Genomic DNA, 20,330 nt, shown 5'->3' on the forward strand with positions numbered 1-20,330 from the left:
TTAGGTATGGAGACGTGGATGTAGTCTTCTGTTTTGCAAAGTAAAGCCAACAAGTGCCTTGAACCTGCATTCCTCAAATGGCCAGCAGGGGGTGACTCCAGTGGTTACAGAAAGACGTCCCGATTCTATAGAGGTCTATGAGAAAGCAAGTTGAAAATTGTTGTTGGATTATTACCTCAGTAAAGCTTTTCCAAATGAGTTTCTGGTTTCAACTGCATGTTTCAAGTCTTGATTACATACTGGTGTTCATTTTATGGTCCTATTTAAATAAAAACTGGAGATAAGGGCAGCGATTCCTGTGGATTACAAGTCGCTAGCATGGGCACTTAAAATTGTCTAGCCCTAGTGTTAGCTGATTATTTAGAGTGTGCTAACCCCTCGCTCCACCCTAGCTCCAGCCTCTTGGCAAATACGGTCACTTCTGGCTCCAAAAAACCAAGACGGCGACTTGATCAAGGCCTCAAACTAACAAATGATGTCACCCTGGCTTTGACCATTATACTGCATGTCTATGGGCCGATGTTGGAGCAAATTTGATATCATCAGGATGGTATCTTCAAGCAGCTTCACCCTGTTTGGTTCTTAGTCAAAGTTCTTCTTGACGACTGCTTCCAAAAGATCTCACAGCTCTAATGGATTTAAACTCTTCAAGGAGATCAGAAAAGTATGCTGGTCGGACATAATTAGGAGATGTATAAACTTGCAGCAGCACTTTCAAATCTGTACTCTAAGTAAACTGAATGACGGTGTAAAGATTTAAGAGCACAAGTAATGTGATCGGTTCTCTTTGTTCTCGTGAGGACTCGTCCTGAATGAGCTGAAGTTGTTTGGTGGTCTCTTCGGGTGGACCAGACAAGAGACAGTAAAAGTAATCCACACTGCTGAAATGAAAGCATGAATACGTTTCTCTTCTTCTTGTTTGGACATAACCTCTAACTCTTGGTACTACATCAACATTGTTTATTGAGGCTCCATTCAAGACATCAAGGGAATATCATTTGTGTAGTGAGATAAATTATATTTAAATAAACTTAACTTTATACAAGAAAGCTTTAGTTTAGTCACTTCCATTAAATATGGAAAGGGAAACGCTTCAGAGATCTAGTGGCAAATGATCTCAGAGACCAGAAAAGAGTGAAAAAACTTTCGAGGAAAACCAAGACTTTTCAAGAACACAAGGCTATGGTTAGTCCACAGGCTAGCACCAGCGTTGATGAAGCTTAACGACACCTTTTCCTGAGACATGAAAAAGGATTGGTAAGCATCAGCAAAGATGTCAATCGCAAGGTAAATGAAACTGCTACGGATCAGAAAGAGACAGTGGAAAGAGTGAAGGAAGTGAACCGACGGGTGCTGGACACCAAGGAATATAGCATCAAGGTTAAAGAGGCTAACACATCCAAGTGAACAAGCTGACAGGTGTCAAAGCACGCCCAAGGTAAAGGGCTTAAGCCACCTCGCTTGAGTAGAAATAGAGTGCACTTTCACCAGGTCTTCCCAGCGGAGATTCATAAATAAAGTAAAAGAAAACTAAACAGTTACAAGAGTAGGATCTCCCGCAAAATCACCTATAATTGGATAGTTGCACAAACATCTATGGAGCAGCAAGAAGCAATGGAGGATTTACAGAAGAAGGGCTTGATCACAGAAAGCAAGGAAGACAAGGGCCGGGCTCCACATAGAGAGGCTGCAGAACGTCTCTTGGGAGACAGCTGACACGAATGTGCCAAACTGAGAGAGAGCCAATTTAAAAACCGGATGCGTTACGCACATGAGAAGAAGCTTCACACATATCCTTCTCTTTAATCTCAAACATGTACACACAACAGAATATGAAAATAATGTCAAATCTATCACCACTGCAACCCGATCCTCCTGTAGTGTGAGTAAGTCCTAAACAAAAGGAGGCTTCCCCTGCGTTAGGCCTACCTAGAAATAACATACAGTAACTGTACAGTACACTAATAATAACATACAAACTGACAATAAAAGACTGAAGAAGTTAGGAAATAGAAACATGTTACACTCCTCTTTTGCCCCGGGACATACCAGAGGAGCTGCGTTTCTGATTTCAAACATATTGGCTTTCCAGCTCTCCACATGAAGGAGGGACATAATGTCCTTGTGAAAGGGACTCTCCATTCTAGGCAATTGACATTACTAAATGTTTATAGACCAACACGAACACAGAACCAATTCATATTCAAGAAATATTTGTTTGCAATAGAAGTATTTGTGGACGGGACGGGAATGTACAGCTGCACCCCACCCTAGGCTTCACAAAGCCCACAAAAAAGATGAAGCTGGAGTCATCGTATGAAAGAAAGTATTCAAATTCATCCTATCTGCAGAGCAGTTGACCTTCTTCTCCCACTCCAATGCTGATTTCCAGAGGATAGATTATTTATAACATATACAACTCGGAGATCACAACACTTTGACAAGGGCCAAATTGTGATGGCTAGACAACTGGGTCCGAGCATCTCAAAAACTGCAGCCCTTACGTGGTGTTCCCGGTCTGCAGTGGTCAGGGGTCTAAGAAAGGAAAACCAGCGAACCGGCGAGAGGGTCATGGGCGGCCAAGGCTCAGACCGGTCAGGGTGCCCATGCTGATAATATAATGTGGTCTTCAGTAAAAAAAAAGGAAAAAACAGGAACAATTGTCTGACTTAGAAATGGCAACATATTGCTGCCATGTCAACAAAAAAGGAAAAAGGATCAGTCTCACAGAAAAATGTGAAATGTCATGTTACTGGTATGCCAATATATTATTTATCTTGTCGTAACATAACGTTTCATGTTATGACACAATAAACCTTGATGTTCTTGTGTTTCAAATACATGGGCCAGATGTGGCCATCGAATAGGCCAGGGGGATCTGGCACCAAGTAGTTCCTGGAGCACCTCCTCTTTTTGCATTCTTCGTACAGGATGGAAATGAAGTAACGTTGGTTCAGCACGTCGATCAAAGGTCCGTAGGTGTAAAGCAGAAAGCCCTCAAGAATAAAGATGTGAGTCTCTTCCTCCTTTTTGTCAGACTTTGAGGCGATCTCAGTATCCAGGGTGTTATTAACGCCATGAGACTTCTCAAACTTCACTGGGTTCTCTAGCCATGCGTAGCTCGTGCTCATTGATAGATCCTCTGAGAAACAGCTGAGAGTGACCTCAGTAGAGTAGCGACATAGTTGCAATTGGGGGTCTGGTGGGGGTCAATAGATAGGTCAGACAACCCAGGAGAAAGGTGTTCCCATCCTGTGTAAAATAAAGAGTCAATATTTAGTTGTTATCCAAGTCCACACCATGATTTGATCAGTGTTTTTGTCTAATTCTAACCAAACAGACTGTTTCATGTCAACCACTTGTTGTAACAGTTTTCTCTCTTTCTAACAGGACGACAGTATACCACGAGATCTTTAGCACAAACCTTTAAATACTTTCCCATAGTTTTAGTGCAGAATCTGTTCACGGACCACATGACAGGGTCATCAGCTTTGGTTTGAAACAGTGAAATGCGATGCGAGGAGCAAAACCAGTTCTATTACATTGTTTTTCTGTTGGAATGCCGTAACTTGCTGCCAGCGATGAAGAGCACATTTTTAAGCTAATCTCTTGACGGGGACCCTGTTTCTAATTATTCCTGCCTCTGGCATTGAAGTGCTGATTCATTGAAGTTTAAATGAAAAGTCTGTAACCTAAGTAAGAAGGCAGCTGTACAGAAGGAGATCGCCATACAGCTTCACAGTTTCTGGTAAGAATGTGTTTTATGTCAGGATGCTAATGACCTACGAGCTGCTGGTAGTTATATGCTGGTATTTATAACATATTTTTGTTTTTAAAGTACAAATGTCAGATGATAGAAAACTTAACCTTCTTTCACTTGAGTGTTATGTTTCCTGTGTGATCTTGAGTGCACAGCTGATAGCTATGTAACTATTTTAACACATATTAAACAGATTCAGTGTAGACTAGTGGTGCAATGGATCACAGTAGATCTGTGATGAGATCACTCAGTGAGATCCGCTCTATATGTAATATTTTTTACCAAACGTATGCGCGGCCTTTAACACAGAAATATGTCATTCAGTGTTATAATGTCACTCTTTACTATATTGTCTACTCTGTATCAAACAGGGCCTCCACTTCTCATTGTCACCCATGTCCGAATTTATTTGGAAAGAACCAGCTGGCGGTTGCTTGTGATAACGGATGCCTAACGCAACTTTGTGCCATATGTGTAGATATTAACTCAGCTGTTACCCATGTTACACAAACTCGTTCCATAGTGCTGTCCTGAATCCCAAAACAGAAGCTCTTTGTTTGTTGTTTCTCCTGTGATGTAAACATGTGTAGTGCATGTGCAGCTGCTATGTGTAAACCTTGTTTTTAAAGCTTAGTCTACTGAGGGATTGATGTATAGAGTTTGTAATGTTCACAAAAAGGTGGTTCACACAGCCACTGGTATTGAAAAGATGCATCTGTTAATAATTGACACTGTTGTAGTAAGATTTTTTACATTAAGATGCATCTAGAATTGTTATGAACCTTAGATGCAGAGTGACACTTAAGGCTTGCAGAGGAGTGGAAAAGATGAATATATATATATATTTTTTTGCTGATCGGAAAAATGATACAATCCATGACTCAAAAATGGTGACACGCTCCGAACCGTGAGTTTAGTGATCTGTTGCACCCCTAGTTTGGACACAGCATCCGATGTTATTAGACACAGTAGTGTGACACTTGCTTGTTGTTAGGACACGGTGTTACTCTGTCCTTCGCCCAGAGTAATATGTCAATATTTATGTATGCTTTTGCATTGATGCATAATTGCGGGAATTGATTGTATACTTATATGAGACTCGTCCACATGAACACATTTTTCAAATTGATTGTGATTTATACTAAGAAATGTACACCGATCAGCAATAACATTATGTACACTGACAAGTGAAGTGTTGCAAGCGTAAGCGATTTGAGCGATTTTGACAAGGGCCAAATTGTGATGGCTTGACGACTGGGTCAGAGCATCTCCAAAACTGCAGTTCTTGTGGGGTGTTGCCGATCTGTAGTGGTCAGGACCTACCAAAAGTGGTCCAAGGAATGGCAGCCAAGGCTCAGACCAATGCCCATGCTGACCCCTGTCCACTGCTGAAAGTGCCTGCAATTAGCATGTGAGCATCAGAACTGGACCACAGAGCAATGGAAGAAGGTGGCCTGCTCTGATGAATCATGTTTTCTTTCACATGACATGGGTGACCAGGTGCGTGTGCGCCGCTTACCTGGGGAAGACATGGCACCAGGATGCACTGTGGGAAGAAGGCAAGCCGGCGGAGGCAGTGTGATGCTTTGGACAATGTTCTGCTGGGAAACCTTGGCTCCTGCCATTCATGTGGACGTTACTTTGACACGTACCACCTACCTAAACATTGTTGCAGACTAAGTACACCCCTTCATAGAAACAATACTCCCTGATGGCAGTGGCCTCTTTCAGCAGGATAATGCGCCCTGCCACTCTGCAATAGTGGTTCAGGAATGGTTTGAGAAACATGTTTAAGGTGTTGACTTGGCCTCCAAATTCCCCAGATCTCAATCCAATCGAGCATCTGTGGGATGTGCTGGACAAACTCTGATCCAAGGAGGCCCCACCTCACAACTTACAGGACTTAAAGGATCTGCTGCTAACGTCTTGGCGCCAGATACCTCAGCACACCTTCAGAGGTTTAGTGGAGTCCATGCCTCGACAGGTCAGGGCTGTTTTGGCGGGAGAAGGGGGACCTACACAATATTAGGTCATGATATTAGGGCTGTTTGTTGTATGTGCCTGCACACTTCATCTTTTAACATTCAGTGCACACAGCATTTTAGTCTGGCTCTTACACACTGTTATAAACATAAGCCCCCAGAGAATAATCTTGTATGAATCACTCCATGGATATTCCTCGATCTAAAATGAATACATTATTTACATTCTTTAGATCACATAGCTGGAATGCAGATAATAATGCAAAGAGGATGTGTAAGGGAGCAAGGTTGACAGAGACAGAATCCAGGAAACATTTCCTGGGATGAGGACACATTCTTTGTGCTGTGGGAATGATGACCCTGCTGTGGCACCTAAAATCTGGACTAAATAGAGTTTGAGTAACTGACTTCATTACTGTCAGCTTTCACGGTGGAGCCCAGGAAACCTGTGACATTTTTCCTCAAGTATATTAAAAAGTGGCCAAAACACGAAGCTTGAAGTTAATTCTGTGTAGATTTTTCCTCTGTGAAGCCGTTCCAGGAAACTGTCCTTTCTTCCATGATTGTTTACTCTGGGAGCACTGAGATCCAGAAACTTTCTGTACAACCTCTTATTCCTGACACTTCAATCCCACAAGCTTATGTAACACAGCAGCAACATCCGCACTCAAGTGTATTTTTAGACTTTAAGAGTTAAAAAATATACAGAGAATCAAGCAAAGGAAAGCAGGGACCTTGTAGAGCACATGCTGTCAGGCTCCCAGGGGAGCCCATGTGTCGGACTCGATGCTGGGAGCAAGATGTAGGGGTCAAAGGTCAGTTCTCACAGGAAACAGAAGGAAGTGGTGTTTGTGTTCACATACTGTAACTCAGCTTTTCCAACAACAATGGCCAAAACTGTTTGGACACCAGTCAAATGAAATTTAGACTTATCTGGATTTCACAGGTAATTTTGAGAGGTTTTAATCGGTCTCCAACAGTCAACGGGCTGTTCCAACAGAGAAGCCCCTGAATAAGACTCAAATACCGTGTGGTGGATAAAGAGAACAGAGTGGGACATATTGGCTGAAGAAGGGCGTGTGAGCCACAAGAGGCTAAAATAACTCATTCATCCATTCATTCATTCATTGAACTATTATTTTAACTCAGGGAAACATTATGGTACAGACCTCATGAACAATATAGCCTGGTTATACAATAAAAAATCAAAGGCACCGAGCAACACTAATAAACAAAAATAGCGATAAAATGTAAGAATAACTCAAATTTAGTGAAATAAACCTTTGAAAAAAACTAGAAATCAATAACAAGAACAACGACAAGTGTAATGTTATTATTTCTAACTGTCCTGTTACAATATCTTCCAGTGCTTCCTGTCTCCTAGAAATGACTTTCTGTTTGCTCCGGAGCCCCTGAAGTTCCAAAAGGTGATACATTTCATCACAAGTTAATTATCTTGTGGGAACAAGTTCTTATCTTGTATGCACAAGATAATAACTTGTTTGTGTAGTGGTTGTGTAGTCCTAATCTCTCTTGTATTGTGTGATGAACCAGGCATAAACATTACTTTTGGCTCCAACACTGTTTGTTCTGATAAAAACAGAAACATATGAAGTCTCTCACAGCCGCCTTTGTAGTAGTAATAAGCTACAAAAGTGCTAAAACACAGAACAATATATTTAGCTAACTGTGGGTGTATGTGAGCTACACCACGGAGATTAATGATGAAGCTACGATTTAGCAAAGCAAATAACGTGGTGCGTGTACTCAGCGAATCAATATCATCACAAAAGCGTTTAATATTGAATTCAGAGATTCTCTCAAACATACCATATGCATAAAAAGCACTTTAACCCAGAAAACGAACTTATTTTAATGTATTTTAGCAGAGTTTATTACATACTAACACAGCACAAGATAAAAGAATATTACCCTTTGGGACTTTAGGGGCTCCGTAGCTTTCCTATTTATATTGTGCGGACAACCTAATCACTGGATCGTGTTCACAGGCGAGGTTTGTCAGGGTGAATGTAACACTACATTTACGTACAGCGCTGGAGGTTGGCTGAAGGTTGTACAAAGAGCAGTTGCAACAAGTGTTGTGCACAATAATGCATCAATATTTATAATTCACTGATATTACAGATATTATTCTGAAATAGATCATCCTGCAAAATGAGTTGGCAACTTCTAGTTATGGTGTATTTTGGTTTCCTCAGTGCTTTATGCCTTTTTATTTTTTTCTAAGTATTTCTACACGATGGTAAAGCTGCTTTTGCTTGAATCAATCATACTTATTACTGATGAATATTTAATAATGAACCATAATAAAAAAAGCCAATCTCTCCTCTTTCATACATCCACCATATTAGTTATTCTTTCTTTTGTTTTTATTTCAGTTGGTTTACTGACCGTATTTTTGCTGCTCTACCTTAGTACCGTTTCTTTTTGGACGCAAAGAAGCCTTGTGTAGCTCGATAAAAAGGAAGCATAAGCATAAGCCTCAACAAACGCTAGACAGCAATTTGCTTATTGACAGTCACACATGCCAGCATTGTTCAGGGTCAACCAAAAAGTAAAACAAGTTCAATTACCTTATGTCACGTGTTGTTTTGATTAGAGTAACCCCCAAATGTTGGCTGACCTCATTAATTGTATGCGTAATTATAGATTTTTCCACATTTGTGGCAAGTGGTGGATGTGTGGGTTTGGACAGGACAGGATGAGCACAACTATTGCACAAACCAAGATCTGTGACTCATAAACAATGTAATGTGTTTGTCAAAAAGTGCATTTTTATTCTTATGCATGGAAACTTTTTTACCACTTTAATAGGGTTAAAATTCTGCAAGATGTCAGAAGAGAGCGACAAATGCACATGTGAATTGCCATACTCCCAAACTTTATTTGATAGATTGTACAGTGTTTAGTGATGTCACACAACCACTTGTGTTTCCAAAAACACGTGTTCACACCAGCGTAGGCCCTGTGAGCAGGTTCAATGCACAAGTGATGATCAGGTTTAACTCTCTGTGAAGTCAAAAGCAGAAGACCTCAGACTCTGGACACAACAATAACAGATTTAGATTTAATTGAGCTGAAAACTGTATTAGAATGAGATTACATCTTTCTACCTCTGTACCTCCCTTGATGTCCATCTCATCACTCTCCCTTCCCGGCTCACTGTCCCTCCCTATCGCCATTTCCCTCCGTGCTTCCCTCACACCTTCCTCTGTCTCCTACTTTACATTTTTCTTCCTCTCCCTTTATTTCTGCCCCCCTCTTAAAAACAGTATGACACAAATACATAGTATATTGAACATATCCAAAAGTTTTCAAAAAGAGAAAAGTTTTAGAGAGTCTTAGTGTGTCAGATTTCAGTAGGCAGAGGGTTTCACAGTGTGGGGGCTCTACTAGCACAAATGTCTGATCATCCTTTGTCTCACACTGTGATCTTGGAGTAACCAGCAGGGCTCCATCTGCAGATATTAACAGTCGGGAGAGCCCCTTTATCAGGTCATTTTTCAACTTTGTACAGAAGCAAACTCATTTGAAGCTTTAAAAGTGATCACATTTTTAAATGTGGTCTTTTCTGCAGCTGGCCATTAGTCAAGAATAGTACAAAACTTTTAAGTTACTTTTTACTTTAAGTTAGTTTTTGTACCGCTAAATATCTCTTGACCGTATGGCAGATGTATCTTGCATGTTTCAATACATGTTTTATTGGTACTTTTCTGTCTTATTTTGACAGTAATCATGAAGGTCATACATAGATCTAATAAAATGAGTGGACTTCTATCAGACTTCTAGAGAGTGTGTTTTTTTATGCAGACTTAAGGAGACTTTACTGATGTAATTACCTCAATTTGCTGACTAAAAAGAACAAAAAGAACTTACTTCAAATTGGTAAATCAATTACTTGAATGTCACTAATATTGTGTAGAAAATAAATAATATTCAACAGCTTCAAGATACAGAAATACAGTGGTATCAGACGTAGACGTATTCAAAATGTTTTTTCAATGAGTCTTTCATCTGTTCTCTTGTATTTCTCGTGTAAATAACTCTGTTTACTTTCAACCAAATATTGTTGTCGAAAATTATCACATTAAACGTCACAAAAATACATTAAAACTCATTTGTGTGCTATTAGTTCCTTTTATTTTTAAAGAGAATTTTAGGTAGGTCCATTCTACCTATCATCTTTATACTTGAGATATCTTTGAGGGGAGACCTTCATTTGCAATTACATAGAGTCAATGAAATAGAAAATAAATAGAAAACAACAACAAAGAGAGAGGAGACAAAGAAGAGGCAAAACCACTATTAGCTTTAGAAAATTCCTGTAAAATGTTCCAATAGGGGGATAATTTAATAGTTTAAAGATAATTAAAATTTAAAATATAATACAATTAGGGCCCTTAAGTGGTGCGATAAGGTAAATAATTTCATTTATTTAATAATGTATATGTAAAATAAAATGCACTTTGTGAACAATTACAAAGGTTGGGAGGTTTGTGATCGAATTTCTAAAATGCCAGAAGGTAAGAGTATAAATTCAAGGAGGAGCTGGATACTGGTCCAGGAGGCAGATATATCAGTACTTAAGCCTCACAGTTATAATAACAATTAAAATAATCTATCAATAAATGTTTTAAACCTCATGTCAATAATAAGAGCACCTCTGAGACTCGGCTCTTCCGTTTGTCTCTGCTGACAGTGTGCGGCCGCGCGCTGCCATTGCAGCCGCAGGCACACAGTAAACAACACGACGTCATTTCCGCTTTCAGGTTGACAGCAAAACAACAAAAGCTGGAGCGATAAAAATATACACTACAAATCACGTCTGAAAGCCGCCACTGTTACAGAATGAAGGTAAGATAATCTGTGGTTTTAGATATCCGTGCACGTGTGGTATAGGTATCGTTTTGTGTGCGTGTATAAGTGTTTGTGCGCGCGCGTATGTGTGCGCGTCGGCCAAAGCGAGCTAACGGTATCAGCAGATACCTCCTGCAGATAAAGAATCACCTCCTGTAACGTTACTGTACGTGCATTAATACATTGTTAACCGTTAGCATACAGCTGCTTCTAATAATTTAATATGATGACAAAATTAATTTGTCCTGTTGTGTTAATAATACAGTATAATAATGATATTAAATGCATGAGATGACAAAACGTTTCTCTGAGATTGTTCAGCATTTCTGCGATTTTTTAAAAATGTTTCCTGTTGCTTTATTCTTATATTCCAGTTTATTTCTAAGGTAAATATTGAATTTGAACATCTCAATTGTTACATTGCACTGCCTTCCTCGTTACTTTGCACTATGTAGGCTATATGCACAAGTTGTTGACCGCTGGGACAGGAAGTACTTTTTTGTGTAATAGGCTTATTCTTTCTATTGTTTATCATGTTTTTTTTTAAAATGTCTTCCTGGGGCATATTACAGCAATATAAAAATAATACAATTAAGAAATATTTTCTTATACTACCTTCGGTATATAACACATTAACTAGAGTTGTTCCCAAACCAGTATTTTTTATAATTTGACACTGATACAGCCTAAAATGTGGGTTTGCGTATCAGCAAATAAGCCAGTCAGTGCACCCATCTAATCCTGTCCTTTATTTATTAATTCTTCTAATAATGCAATTACTTCTTCAAGTACACAGCAAGCTGCATTGTACTGCAACTGGTTTACATCTTTGCTGCCACCATGAATGTATCATGGCTTACACACAAGTTATCATCTAACTATAGCAACAGCCAGCATTGCTTAGGGTTGCTATACTGGAGAGTTCAACATAAGTAAGATATATACTGAATGAAGCTGTTTCAAAGTGCAAATCAATATTTCTCTTAGCCGGAAGCCAGGCCATGCAACTATAAACCATATCACATCAATAGAGGGTTAATAGTATACAACTGTTAAAAAATGTCTGAACATGTCTTCACCCCACATTCAGATTTCAAACACACATTTTACCCACAAACATTAAATAGAAAAAACATAAAAACAATGATAAATCACAAGATATAAAAACATCTATACTGCAGAAGAATGATTGTCATGTGTATTTATAGTATAGGCCTGTTTTAAACAAGTATCCGTGTACGCATCTTTTCATTGGAAAACATATGTTTTGTTCATAACCTTTTATATTTAATTGGTCTTTGGTTAAGAAAACTTAATTTGCATACTTTAGTTTTTGACCATCCTTTGTCTTTTCAGTTGCTGATCAATCAGAAAGCGGTGAAATGATAACAATCTGTCCGTTCCATACTCAATAAATACTCAGCTCCTTTAGGACTATTCCTCCTTCAGTAAATAAGTCATTACTGTACTATTGTGTTTAGGACCCCCTCGAAAACGAGATGGTACATCTCAAGGGGTTATTCCTATTAAAGAATTTACAATAATAAATAGCTCTTCTTTACTGTGTATTTGCACTCTGTAATATTTTCTTTCAGGTGATGACATCACAGCAGGAGGTGGAGGAGGAGGAGATCAGCTCACCTTCTGTTGACTGTAACAATCACCACAGCTGTGAGGACATGGAACAGGAGGAAGTTCCCCCTGACCTCCAGGACGAACACCCACATGGTGAGGAACCATACTCATACATCAATTATCAAAATTAGACATCTGCTGGGGTCCACCTAGTTCCTGGTTACCTAGAATGTATTGTTTTCCCCATTGTATAGTGATGGTCTCAGGTATGTGTGTCCTATATCTAATACTGCCTGTGTTGCTGGTCTCTTTCTGTTTGGGGCTGTTAAAGTCTGCTGCATTCTGGTTCAGGTCAAATTTTCCTCGGGTCTATGTGGTCTGACTGTCCCAGAGTATTAAATTGGATTTGTGCACATTAGGTTTATAGGTTTTTTACGGGTCTCTTTGTTTGAACACCACTTACAAGAACTTTAAATGAGAGCACTTTCACTTAATCCACCTTAGCCTAAAAATATTCCAAGCATAAAATGGGATTGGTGTCTTTGGTGTGACAGTTCATGATGCACAAGGAGCTTTGACTATAAACTAATCCTATAATACAGTATCTCCTTTTCAACTTGGAAGGAAGAGAACTGGGGAGAGTAAAAACAAACAAGAGTGACTATAACCATAAGTGTAAAAGTTTGAGGGGCATCACAGTTTGAAAGTGTCTGTGGCTGTGAGTTGGCTGCTGTGCTGTGTCTCTTCCATCAGCCAAGAAGTGTATCTTTAGTTTGGTGAGAAGTTTTTACCACAGAATGTTGATGAATCTACCATGATGTTACCCGTTAGTCTTTAAACTACTGTTTGGAGTTCCGCATTATGGCCTTCGCCATCTATTTTGGAGCACAGAGTGACCATGTTTGGATGAGAGGGTGGAGCAGGAGAGGAGCGAGGGCTTAGCAAACATTAACTTATTAAGTGATGCCCAAGGCTTACTCATTAGTTAGCTAATAAATAGTAAATTACATTTGTGATGGTAGCTGACTGTGGATGTAGCGATGATGCTGTAAACAAAAAAGCTCTGTAACTTAACAGAAGCGCCCTTCTCATCTCTGCGGCCAGCTGTCTTCTCTGCAGGGAAGAGCCAGCAAATTTCCTGACTCTCATCCACAGACCAACAAATCAATGTATGAGAAACACTGAACAAACAAACAAGCCAGGTCGGATAAGCAGACACCAATACCTGCTAATAAATAAGATAAATATGATGATACAAGCATTTCAATCATCAAAACGTTTTTTAGCTCAGACTTCTTGGAAGGCCTGTAAGTACAATAAACTACAGCGATACTTATATCTGGTATTTGCATTAAAAAATCCCCAAAAGGCACCAACACCACAAACAGGGCTGGGAGGTTAGATTTAGTGACCACATTAGCAGAGGTTACACCTAGCAGGCAGCTAGCTGCTCCCTCCTCTCACTCAAAGCAGCCAATCCTTATAATGCATCACTTTTAGTCTAAATGTCATTTTCATAGCTGAGTTCTATAAAACAAATTACCCAGTACAGGAGTCGAGTGCATCAGCTGGGTGTACGCCTGGGTGGAACATTACGTCCAACCTGGAGCTGAAAGTTGCGACTGACTTTAAATTACGCTCTGTGCACCAATAAGACTTGAGCCCTGTTTGTGTTGCACCCGCGTGTATCTTTTACGCCTAGGATGGAGCAGACGTAAGTTTATAAAGTCAGACTTAAATCCACGGTAAAACAAACGGTCAAAGTAACAGTCACAACACTTAAAAGAAAAACACGTCTGCACGTCTTGTTTACAAGATGATTGATGAAAGGGTATTAAAACGAGAGAGAGTCATCTGTGATCGGAAAGTGAGCTGATCAAAATGTTTGTTTCGACAGACAAGTCCTGTTTGAATTAATTGAAGCGCTCTGCCCTCAGCTACGGCATGTGTCAGACAGAAGCGCGGCGCTGTCCCCGCCATGCAGGTGCTGATTGAGCTCAGATTTGATGCCAACAGGGCCTTTCAAAACACCGTGGGGGACATGATAAATGTACATCTGACACGGCATGCATTATTGATTGCTGCGGTGATCAATTTTCCTGTCTATTGCTTTTAAGGTTTTTTTGTGTTGTTCAGTTTTGCTGTGAGAACTTTTTTATGTTCTGATTACAACTCTATGAGTTTCCTTATTTCACTATGTGTAAAATTTATGGGCACCCTGTTTGTATAGTTTGCTATTTAGATCTATGAAAGTTTTCTATTTAGATCTATGAAAGTATTACAGGAATATGACATTTCCAATATACCCAAATTTCCCCCCTGGGGATCAATAAAGGATTATCTTATCTTATCTGAATGAGACTTAATATTTAATTTTTTCAGTGCGTAACGAAAGTATTTGGAGGTATTATTTGATCTTGTGTAATTATAGTATCCAAAATCATATTCTGCCTCTGCCTTCTCTTCCTGTCTCTCTGACTCTTTATGTGTCTAACTCTCTCTCTCTTCGCTGCTTCTGTGTCAGACACAGATAAAGATCATCCCATCCCAGAAGGAGGAGTCATGTGGAGAGTTGGCGGTGGCCTGTTCAGCATGACACGAAACGTTGTTGGTGCCACCCTGGGGGGTGTTGCGTGGGTCGGAACAAAAAGTTTTGAGCTCACCAAGACAGCTGTGACCAGCGTGCCGGCAGCCAGCGCAGGATTGGTCAAGGGAAGCGTCTCCATGGTTACAGGAGGTGTTGGAGCGGTTGGATCTGCGGTGGCAAGTAAAGTCACACCGAGGAAGAAGGACAAAGCTGACTGATGGACAGTGATCTCTTTGTGTGTGCGTGTGCGTGTATGTGCGTGTGTGTGTGCGTGTGTGTGTGTGTAATGCAAACAAGAGCAAAACACCTTGAAAGCTGGATTTTCATCACAGTTCTGCAGATAAAAGCAGCATATTCACTCATGCAGGTACAAAGATACAAACACAGCTGAATCAGTCAGTCATTGTCAGTGGAACTTTACAAGGCACGGCTGTAAATGATGCAAAGGTGCGATAAGCAAATAATAATTTATTATTATATAATATAATAATAAGAATAATCAAACAATGGGGCGTATAAATGTTCATGGTGAATGGGAGCAACCTGTTAGGTTGCTACAGAAGATGAAAATGCTGAAAGTATAAATTTCAATCAAAGCTGAATATGTAAATTAAAAATGTGCTCGTGTGCAGACCAATGACTGTATGTATAGATGGACGACGCGTCTCCATCTGCTCTCATTGTACGAAGTTGACGCAAAAATAGCCCCTGTGACGGGCACTGACATCCTGCGATAGTGACCTCATTTGGAGCCAGAGCTTCACAGTAGCGATCTGCAGGTGGAGCCGCCGTAGCCACTTCCGCTTACCAAAACACACACTTAAATTACCGATAAAAACAACAAGGACACCGCACGCCGTATTTAACAGCAGAACAGCTTCTTGTGTCGGTCTGAAGCAGACGTTCACAGATATGGAAACTTCAATGTAGTGATTGTTTTAGTAATGTTTCCTCTCGCTGATCCTTCTCTTCTCTGCTAATCCGGAACAGATCGGCTGCAGGAGCCGTATTTGTCAACAGAGCTGTCAATCATCCTTTTTAAAGCATCAAATTACTAATTAAAAATAAACATGTCAGAAAATGAACACTTGGATGTAAATCAGCATGATAAGAACGAACTATAATGACAGAAACCATGTTTAAGAAAAATGTATTTGGCGTGTATTTTGATTTTATAGTTTGACTCATGTCCCATCTGTTAACATGGAGGAGGCGGCTTTATGAGCTATACTGCAGCCAGTCAGCAGGGGGCGCTCGAAATATTTTGGCTTCACTTTTAGGGAGCTGTCATGTCGTCCATCTTTTTATACTGTCTATGGTGCAGACGTGTTTAAAAACTCCAGATTGAGCATGTTGCCGCAAACAGCAGATCACTCTGTGTCCCTACGTCTGCATGTCTCTGATGTAGTTTTGAGTTGCTTAAGTAGCATCAGTGAAGATGTTTTAGAAAAACAGCAGTTGATATTGAAAATATATGTTTTAGTAGACATATAAAGAGGAATGATGGCTGAAAGGAATAGGAATAGACCCATGGACATTTATTTTTCATGTGTTACACAAAGTGTTACACACATTGTGGTGGCTCCAAAAGAACCATGTCAAATACCAAGATCAAACTATAACACAAACAAAGTTTGTTCGAGGCAGCAGTAGACCAGCAACTCCTGTGTTCTGTGAGGCAAAATGACTAGTTTTGTCAATGGAGTCTGGTGGCTTTGAAGTGAGCAGTTTAACAGCCGTTTCTGGTTAAAAAAGGATCTTACTCTTTAACAAAAAAGTCTATATTTGTATGGATATCTTCTGTAAGTTGTCAGACATGTTCAATCTGAGACTGTCAGAATCAAGCACTTTAAGTGGACCTTACTTTCATATGCTGGTTGAAGCAATCTGCTGAAGCAATTCCATTTCTTTTGTTCCTATAAGTTATTAAGACCCCAAAATATGTAAAAAAGGACCAAGGTTTAATATTCCAGGATTTCCCCTTAAACATCATCTAACATTGTTATTTTAGCATTAGGCAAATATGTCTCCAAAAGCTGAAGATAAGGACATTGTGTACTTTCTAAAAGTAGACTCAAAGTGAAAGAAGAAGTGTCTATATTAAGAAGAAGAAGAAGTTTTGTATTTAAAGAGAAGCAAACACTACCACCATTTTTGGCATCAGTTACTGCAAACTATAGCGTACTAACTATCTTCTCACATCACTTCCTCCTCCCTCTGTTCATGTGTTCATCAGCAGTTATTATTGGATGGATTAGCCATAGGTGTTTGTCAGTGACATTCATTATTTATTAGTAAAATCATGCAGGGTCGACTGTAAGTTTGTGAACTTACTGAAAGATAACTTCAAGATGAAGTTTAGGGATGGTGTAAAGATAGGTTAGATGAGTTTTAGGAAAGCAGAAACTGTCTCCGTCTGAAATCAACAGACTGAAAGAGAGGACAAAGCCTCAGATTCTCAAGTGAGGTTTGAAAATGACTCACAGCAGAAAGTTTGTTCAACAGATAAGCAATAAAAAGAGTTAACATATGAATTTTAAATCCCATGTTTACATAAATAAAATGATGCATGAAAGATCACTCTAACTGTAAAAGATCCACCTGAAACAAGTAATGTAAAGTTCAGTCTGTTGTTGTCCATCATGCTGCATTGAAGAAGACTTGAAACTTGCGACTGACACCTTTAAATGTTTACTGACATGATAAACCATGGGAGCAGTAGACTCATTTTTTCATTGACTTCGATACAATTAGAAATCTTTTTGCAACCAATGGAGTCGCCCCCTGCTGACTATTAGGGGGAATGCGTGTTTAAGACGCTTCTTCATTGGCTTCACTTTTGAAACCAAGAGGATACGTCCACTTGTTTTATACAGTCCACAGTACATGCATGTGAGCGAGTGCACTCTAAGAAACAACAGTGTCTGCAAAAGTTAAAAACAAACCCAGGGTTTTGAATGACTGGGAACACGTCTGTGAAGGTTCTCAGTCATCCACGTCACGGTAATTCAAAGGCTTAATCCAAAAGGTAACTGGACTTGGTTAAAGTTCTTGAAGACATTTCGCCTCTCATCCGAGAGGCTTCTTTAGTTCTACACTGTTAGACGGAGCCAGAAATATAAGCCTCTGTGGGTCATAAATATGCTAATAGATGTTGTAACCAAGTGAGAGTCGTTAATCCAGACTGTGTCAGTTGTGCAGCACTGCTTAAAGCAGTTAACTTATTAACTAGAAACATTGCACATGGAAGTTTACCTCCTTGAGGAAAACCAGTGTTGAATAGAGAATCCAAGTCAGAGCTAGATTTTTTTTTTGTTACAGTCTGATACAGGTTATCTACAATAATATATGTTTATTATTGAGAATATGTACCCTTTACTTGAAATTATTTTGTGTAATGTATTTATGTGTTACTATTCTTATTCTGTTCTTTATATCACAGTTGGTACAATCACATTTGTAAAATACTACTTACTTGTAAAATGTTTGTAGAAGGGCAAGAGAAAACAGAACGCTAGATTCATATTGCATGCCACACGTGTAATGAAGGTGGCTTCAAGCTTGGAAAGGCAAAGTGAGCTGTGTGATTCAATCTATTTAGTTATCCACTGAAGATGCTGACTCTGCAGTATGTTCGGTGCAGGTTAACAACAGTTTGTTGTCACTATGACAATGTGGGCCTGTTAACAGATGGTGAATTATTGTTTGTTTGGTTTTACACATTAGACTTGACACTGGGAGCTGTGGGCTGCTGAAAAAGTCAATGCAACATGTAAATGTAAAGATATAATAGACAAGTATTAAGATGTGGCTGAACACAGCTTTAGACTGTCTGTGTGGGACCTTAAGCTTTCCTTCAGTAAATGTCCCTCATAATTAGTACCAGAATGTAAAAGCTCTCCTCAGTGTTAAACTTGTTACTTTTACAGCTAAAAGGTGGCTCAATATTTCATTTATATTTGTCTGATGTTGCTCTTTGTCTGTGGGTTGTTTGTTAACAGAAAAAAACACAACAGCTTGATGAGCTCACAGAATGTTTCGGACTTTGTGTTGGACTCTCTTTGCCCTCTGTCGGTAACAAAATACCGGATCTTTTATTGATCACAAGACATAAATATAGCTGCAAAATGCTCTGCAACTTGTGGATGAACATTCTACAATAGCATACATGTAGGTGACTATCCCGTCCCTTATGATGTGTTAGACTGAAGATCAAACTCTGTTTGCATTAGTGTGAATTTTGTAAATGGACTGTTTAAGCGAACCTACATTTTTTATGAGAAAATAAAATCATTCTACATTTGCTGCATGCCTCAGAGTGGCGTTTCTTCACTCCCCTCCCTTAACCTTTTTCTCTGGCTCTTTTTAATACTGTAGTTTAAAACCTCAAGACTTTATGGGACAATCGGAAGGTTGGCGGTTCGATCCCTGACATGTCAAAGTGTTCTTGGGCAACACTTCTGAACACCAAATTGTATGTATAAATGTGGTCAGTTCCTGACTGGAGATTGGCACTTTGCATAGAAGACTTCCCAGCTAGCAGGAAACGTTCCCATAACATTGGCTAACATTACCTACAAGTTCTAATTACGTTTGAAAGAAAATGTTTTAATCTAATATTTAAAGAACGTTTTAAGGATGTTTATCATTTCAAATAAAAGTTCTTGTAACGTTAAAACTTAAAATAAGACGTTTTAACTGCAACATTCTGCAGATATTTTCAGGGTGTTGTTGAGGCCTGGGATGTCAGAATGCCTTTTATAAAACATTTGCTCAATGTTACATAAAAACAAAGGCAGAACATGCTCACTAACATTGTGAGGATCTTTTCAGGATGTTAGTTCGGCCTAAACTATCAGAACGTGATTTATAAAACGTTCCTGAAATGTGATTTGAACATTGTCACTGCAACTTTCTGAAAATGTTTTCAGAGAAGGTTCTCCTACTGTTAAAAGGAACATTCTGGGAACCAAATAAAAATGTCCCACTCAAAACATTACCAGAACATCGCACGTAACATTCTCAGAACATTCTTAGATCAAAACATTTCTAGCTGGGTTTGTGTGTGTGAAAGGGTGAATGTGACATGTAATGTTGGGAAGATTAGAAGAGCACAATATAAGTGCAGTCCATTTACCATCTACTTCAGGAACAGTAATTGTATTCATATTATCCAGTATCACATATCACAAAAGTAGCTAAAAGGGTTTTACAACCTGTTCAGCGTAGCAACAGGAGAGCAGCCGCAACAGAGGGCATGATTCCTCTTCCAGCACAAAAGACAGTCAATAGATTTTTTTCTACCAACACAATTATTACCGTGTTATCTAACAGCCGCAAAGTAGGGAAGTAGTGAGTAAGACAAACTTCATCATCCTCTATTTTGTCTCATGAAGAAACTTGTCCAGATCGCTGTACTCACAGTCCACATGCGCTAATAAGCAACACTGGTTTATATTCAACACCTGCATCACTGACGCATCAATTCATTCATCTTTGGATGATGCTCAGGGGATACAGCATGGTCGAAGACATCCCTATCTGCCAA

At 39.4% G+C, this 20,330-nt stretch overlaps 1 protein-coding gene across 1 annotated transcript; it reads left to right on the forward strand.

Moving 5' to 3' along the window:
• Window positions 1–10,531: 10,531 nt before the first annotated feature.
• Window positions 10,532–15,993, forward strand: LOC138613398 (transmembrane protein 263-A). The gene is made up of 3 exons (XM_069687064.1): window positions 10,532–10,617; window positions 12,216–12,348; window positions 14,720–15,993. The coding sequence occupies exons 1-3, from the start codon at window positions 10,612–10,614 to the stop codon at window positions 14,998–15,000; spliced, it is 420 nt and encodes a 139-aa protein (XP_069543165.1). The 5' UTR covers window positions 10,532–10,611; the 3' UTR covers window positions 15,001–15,993.
• The last annotated feature ends 4,337 nt before the right edge of the window (window positions 15,994–20,330 follow it).

This window comes from Semicossyphus pulcher, unplaced genomic scaffold (genome assembly GCF_022749685.1).
Source record: "Semicossyphus pulcher isolate SPU_LCO1_2020_fin unplaced genomic scaffold, fSemPul1.0.p SCAF_8, whole genome shotgun sequence".
NCBI lineage: Eukaryota > Metazoa > Chordata > Actinopteri > Labriformes > Labridae > Semicossyphus > Semicossyphus pulcher.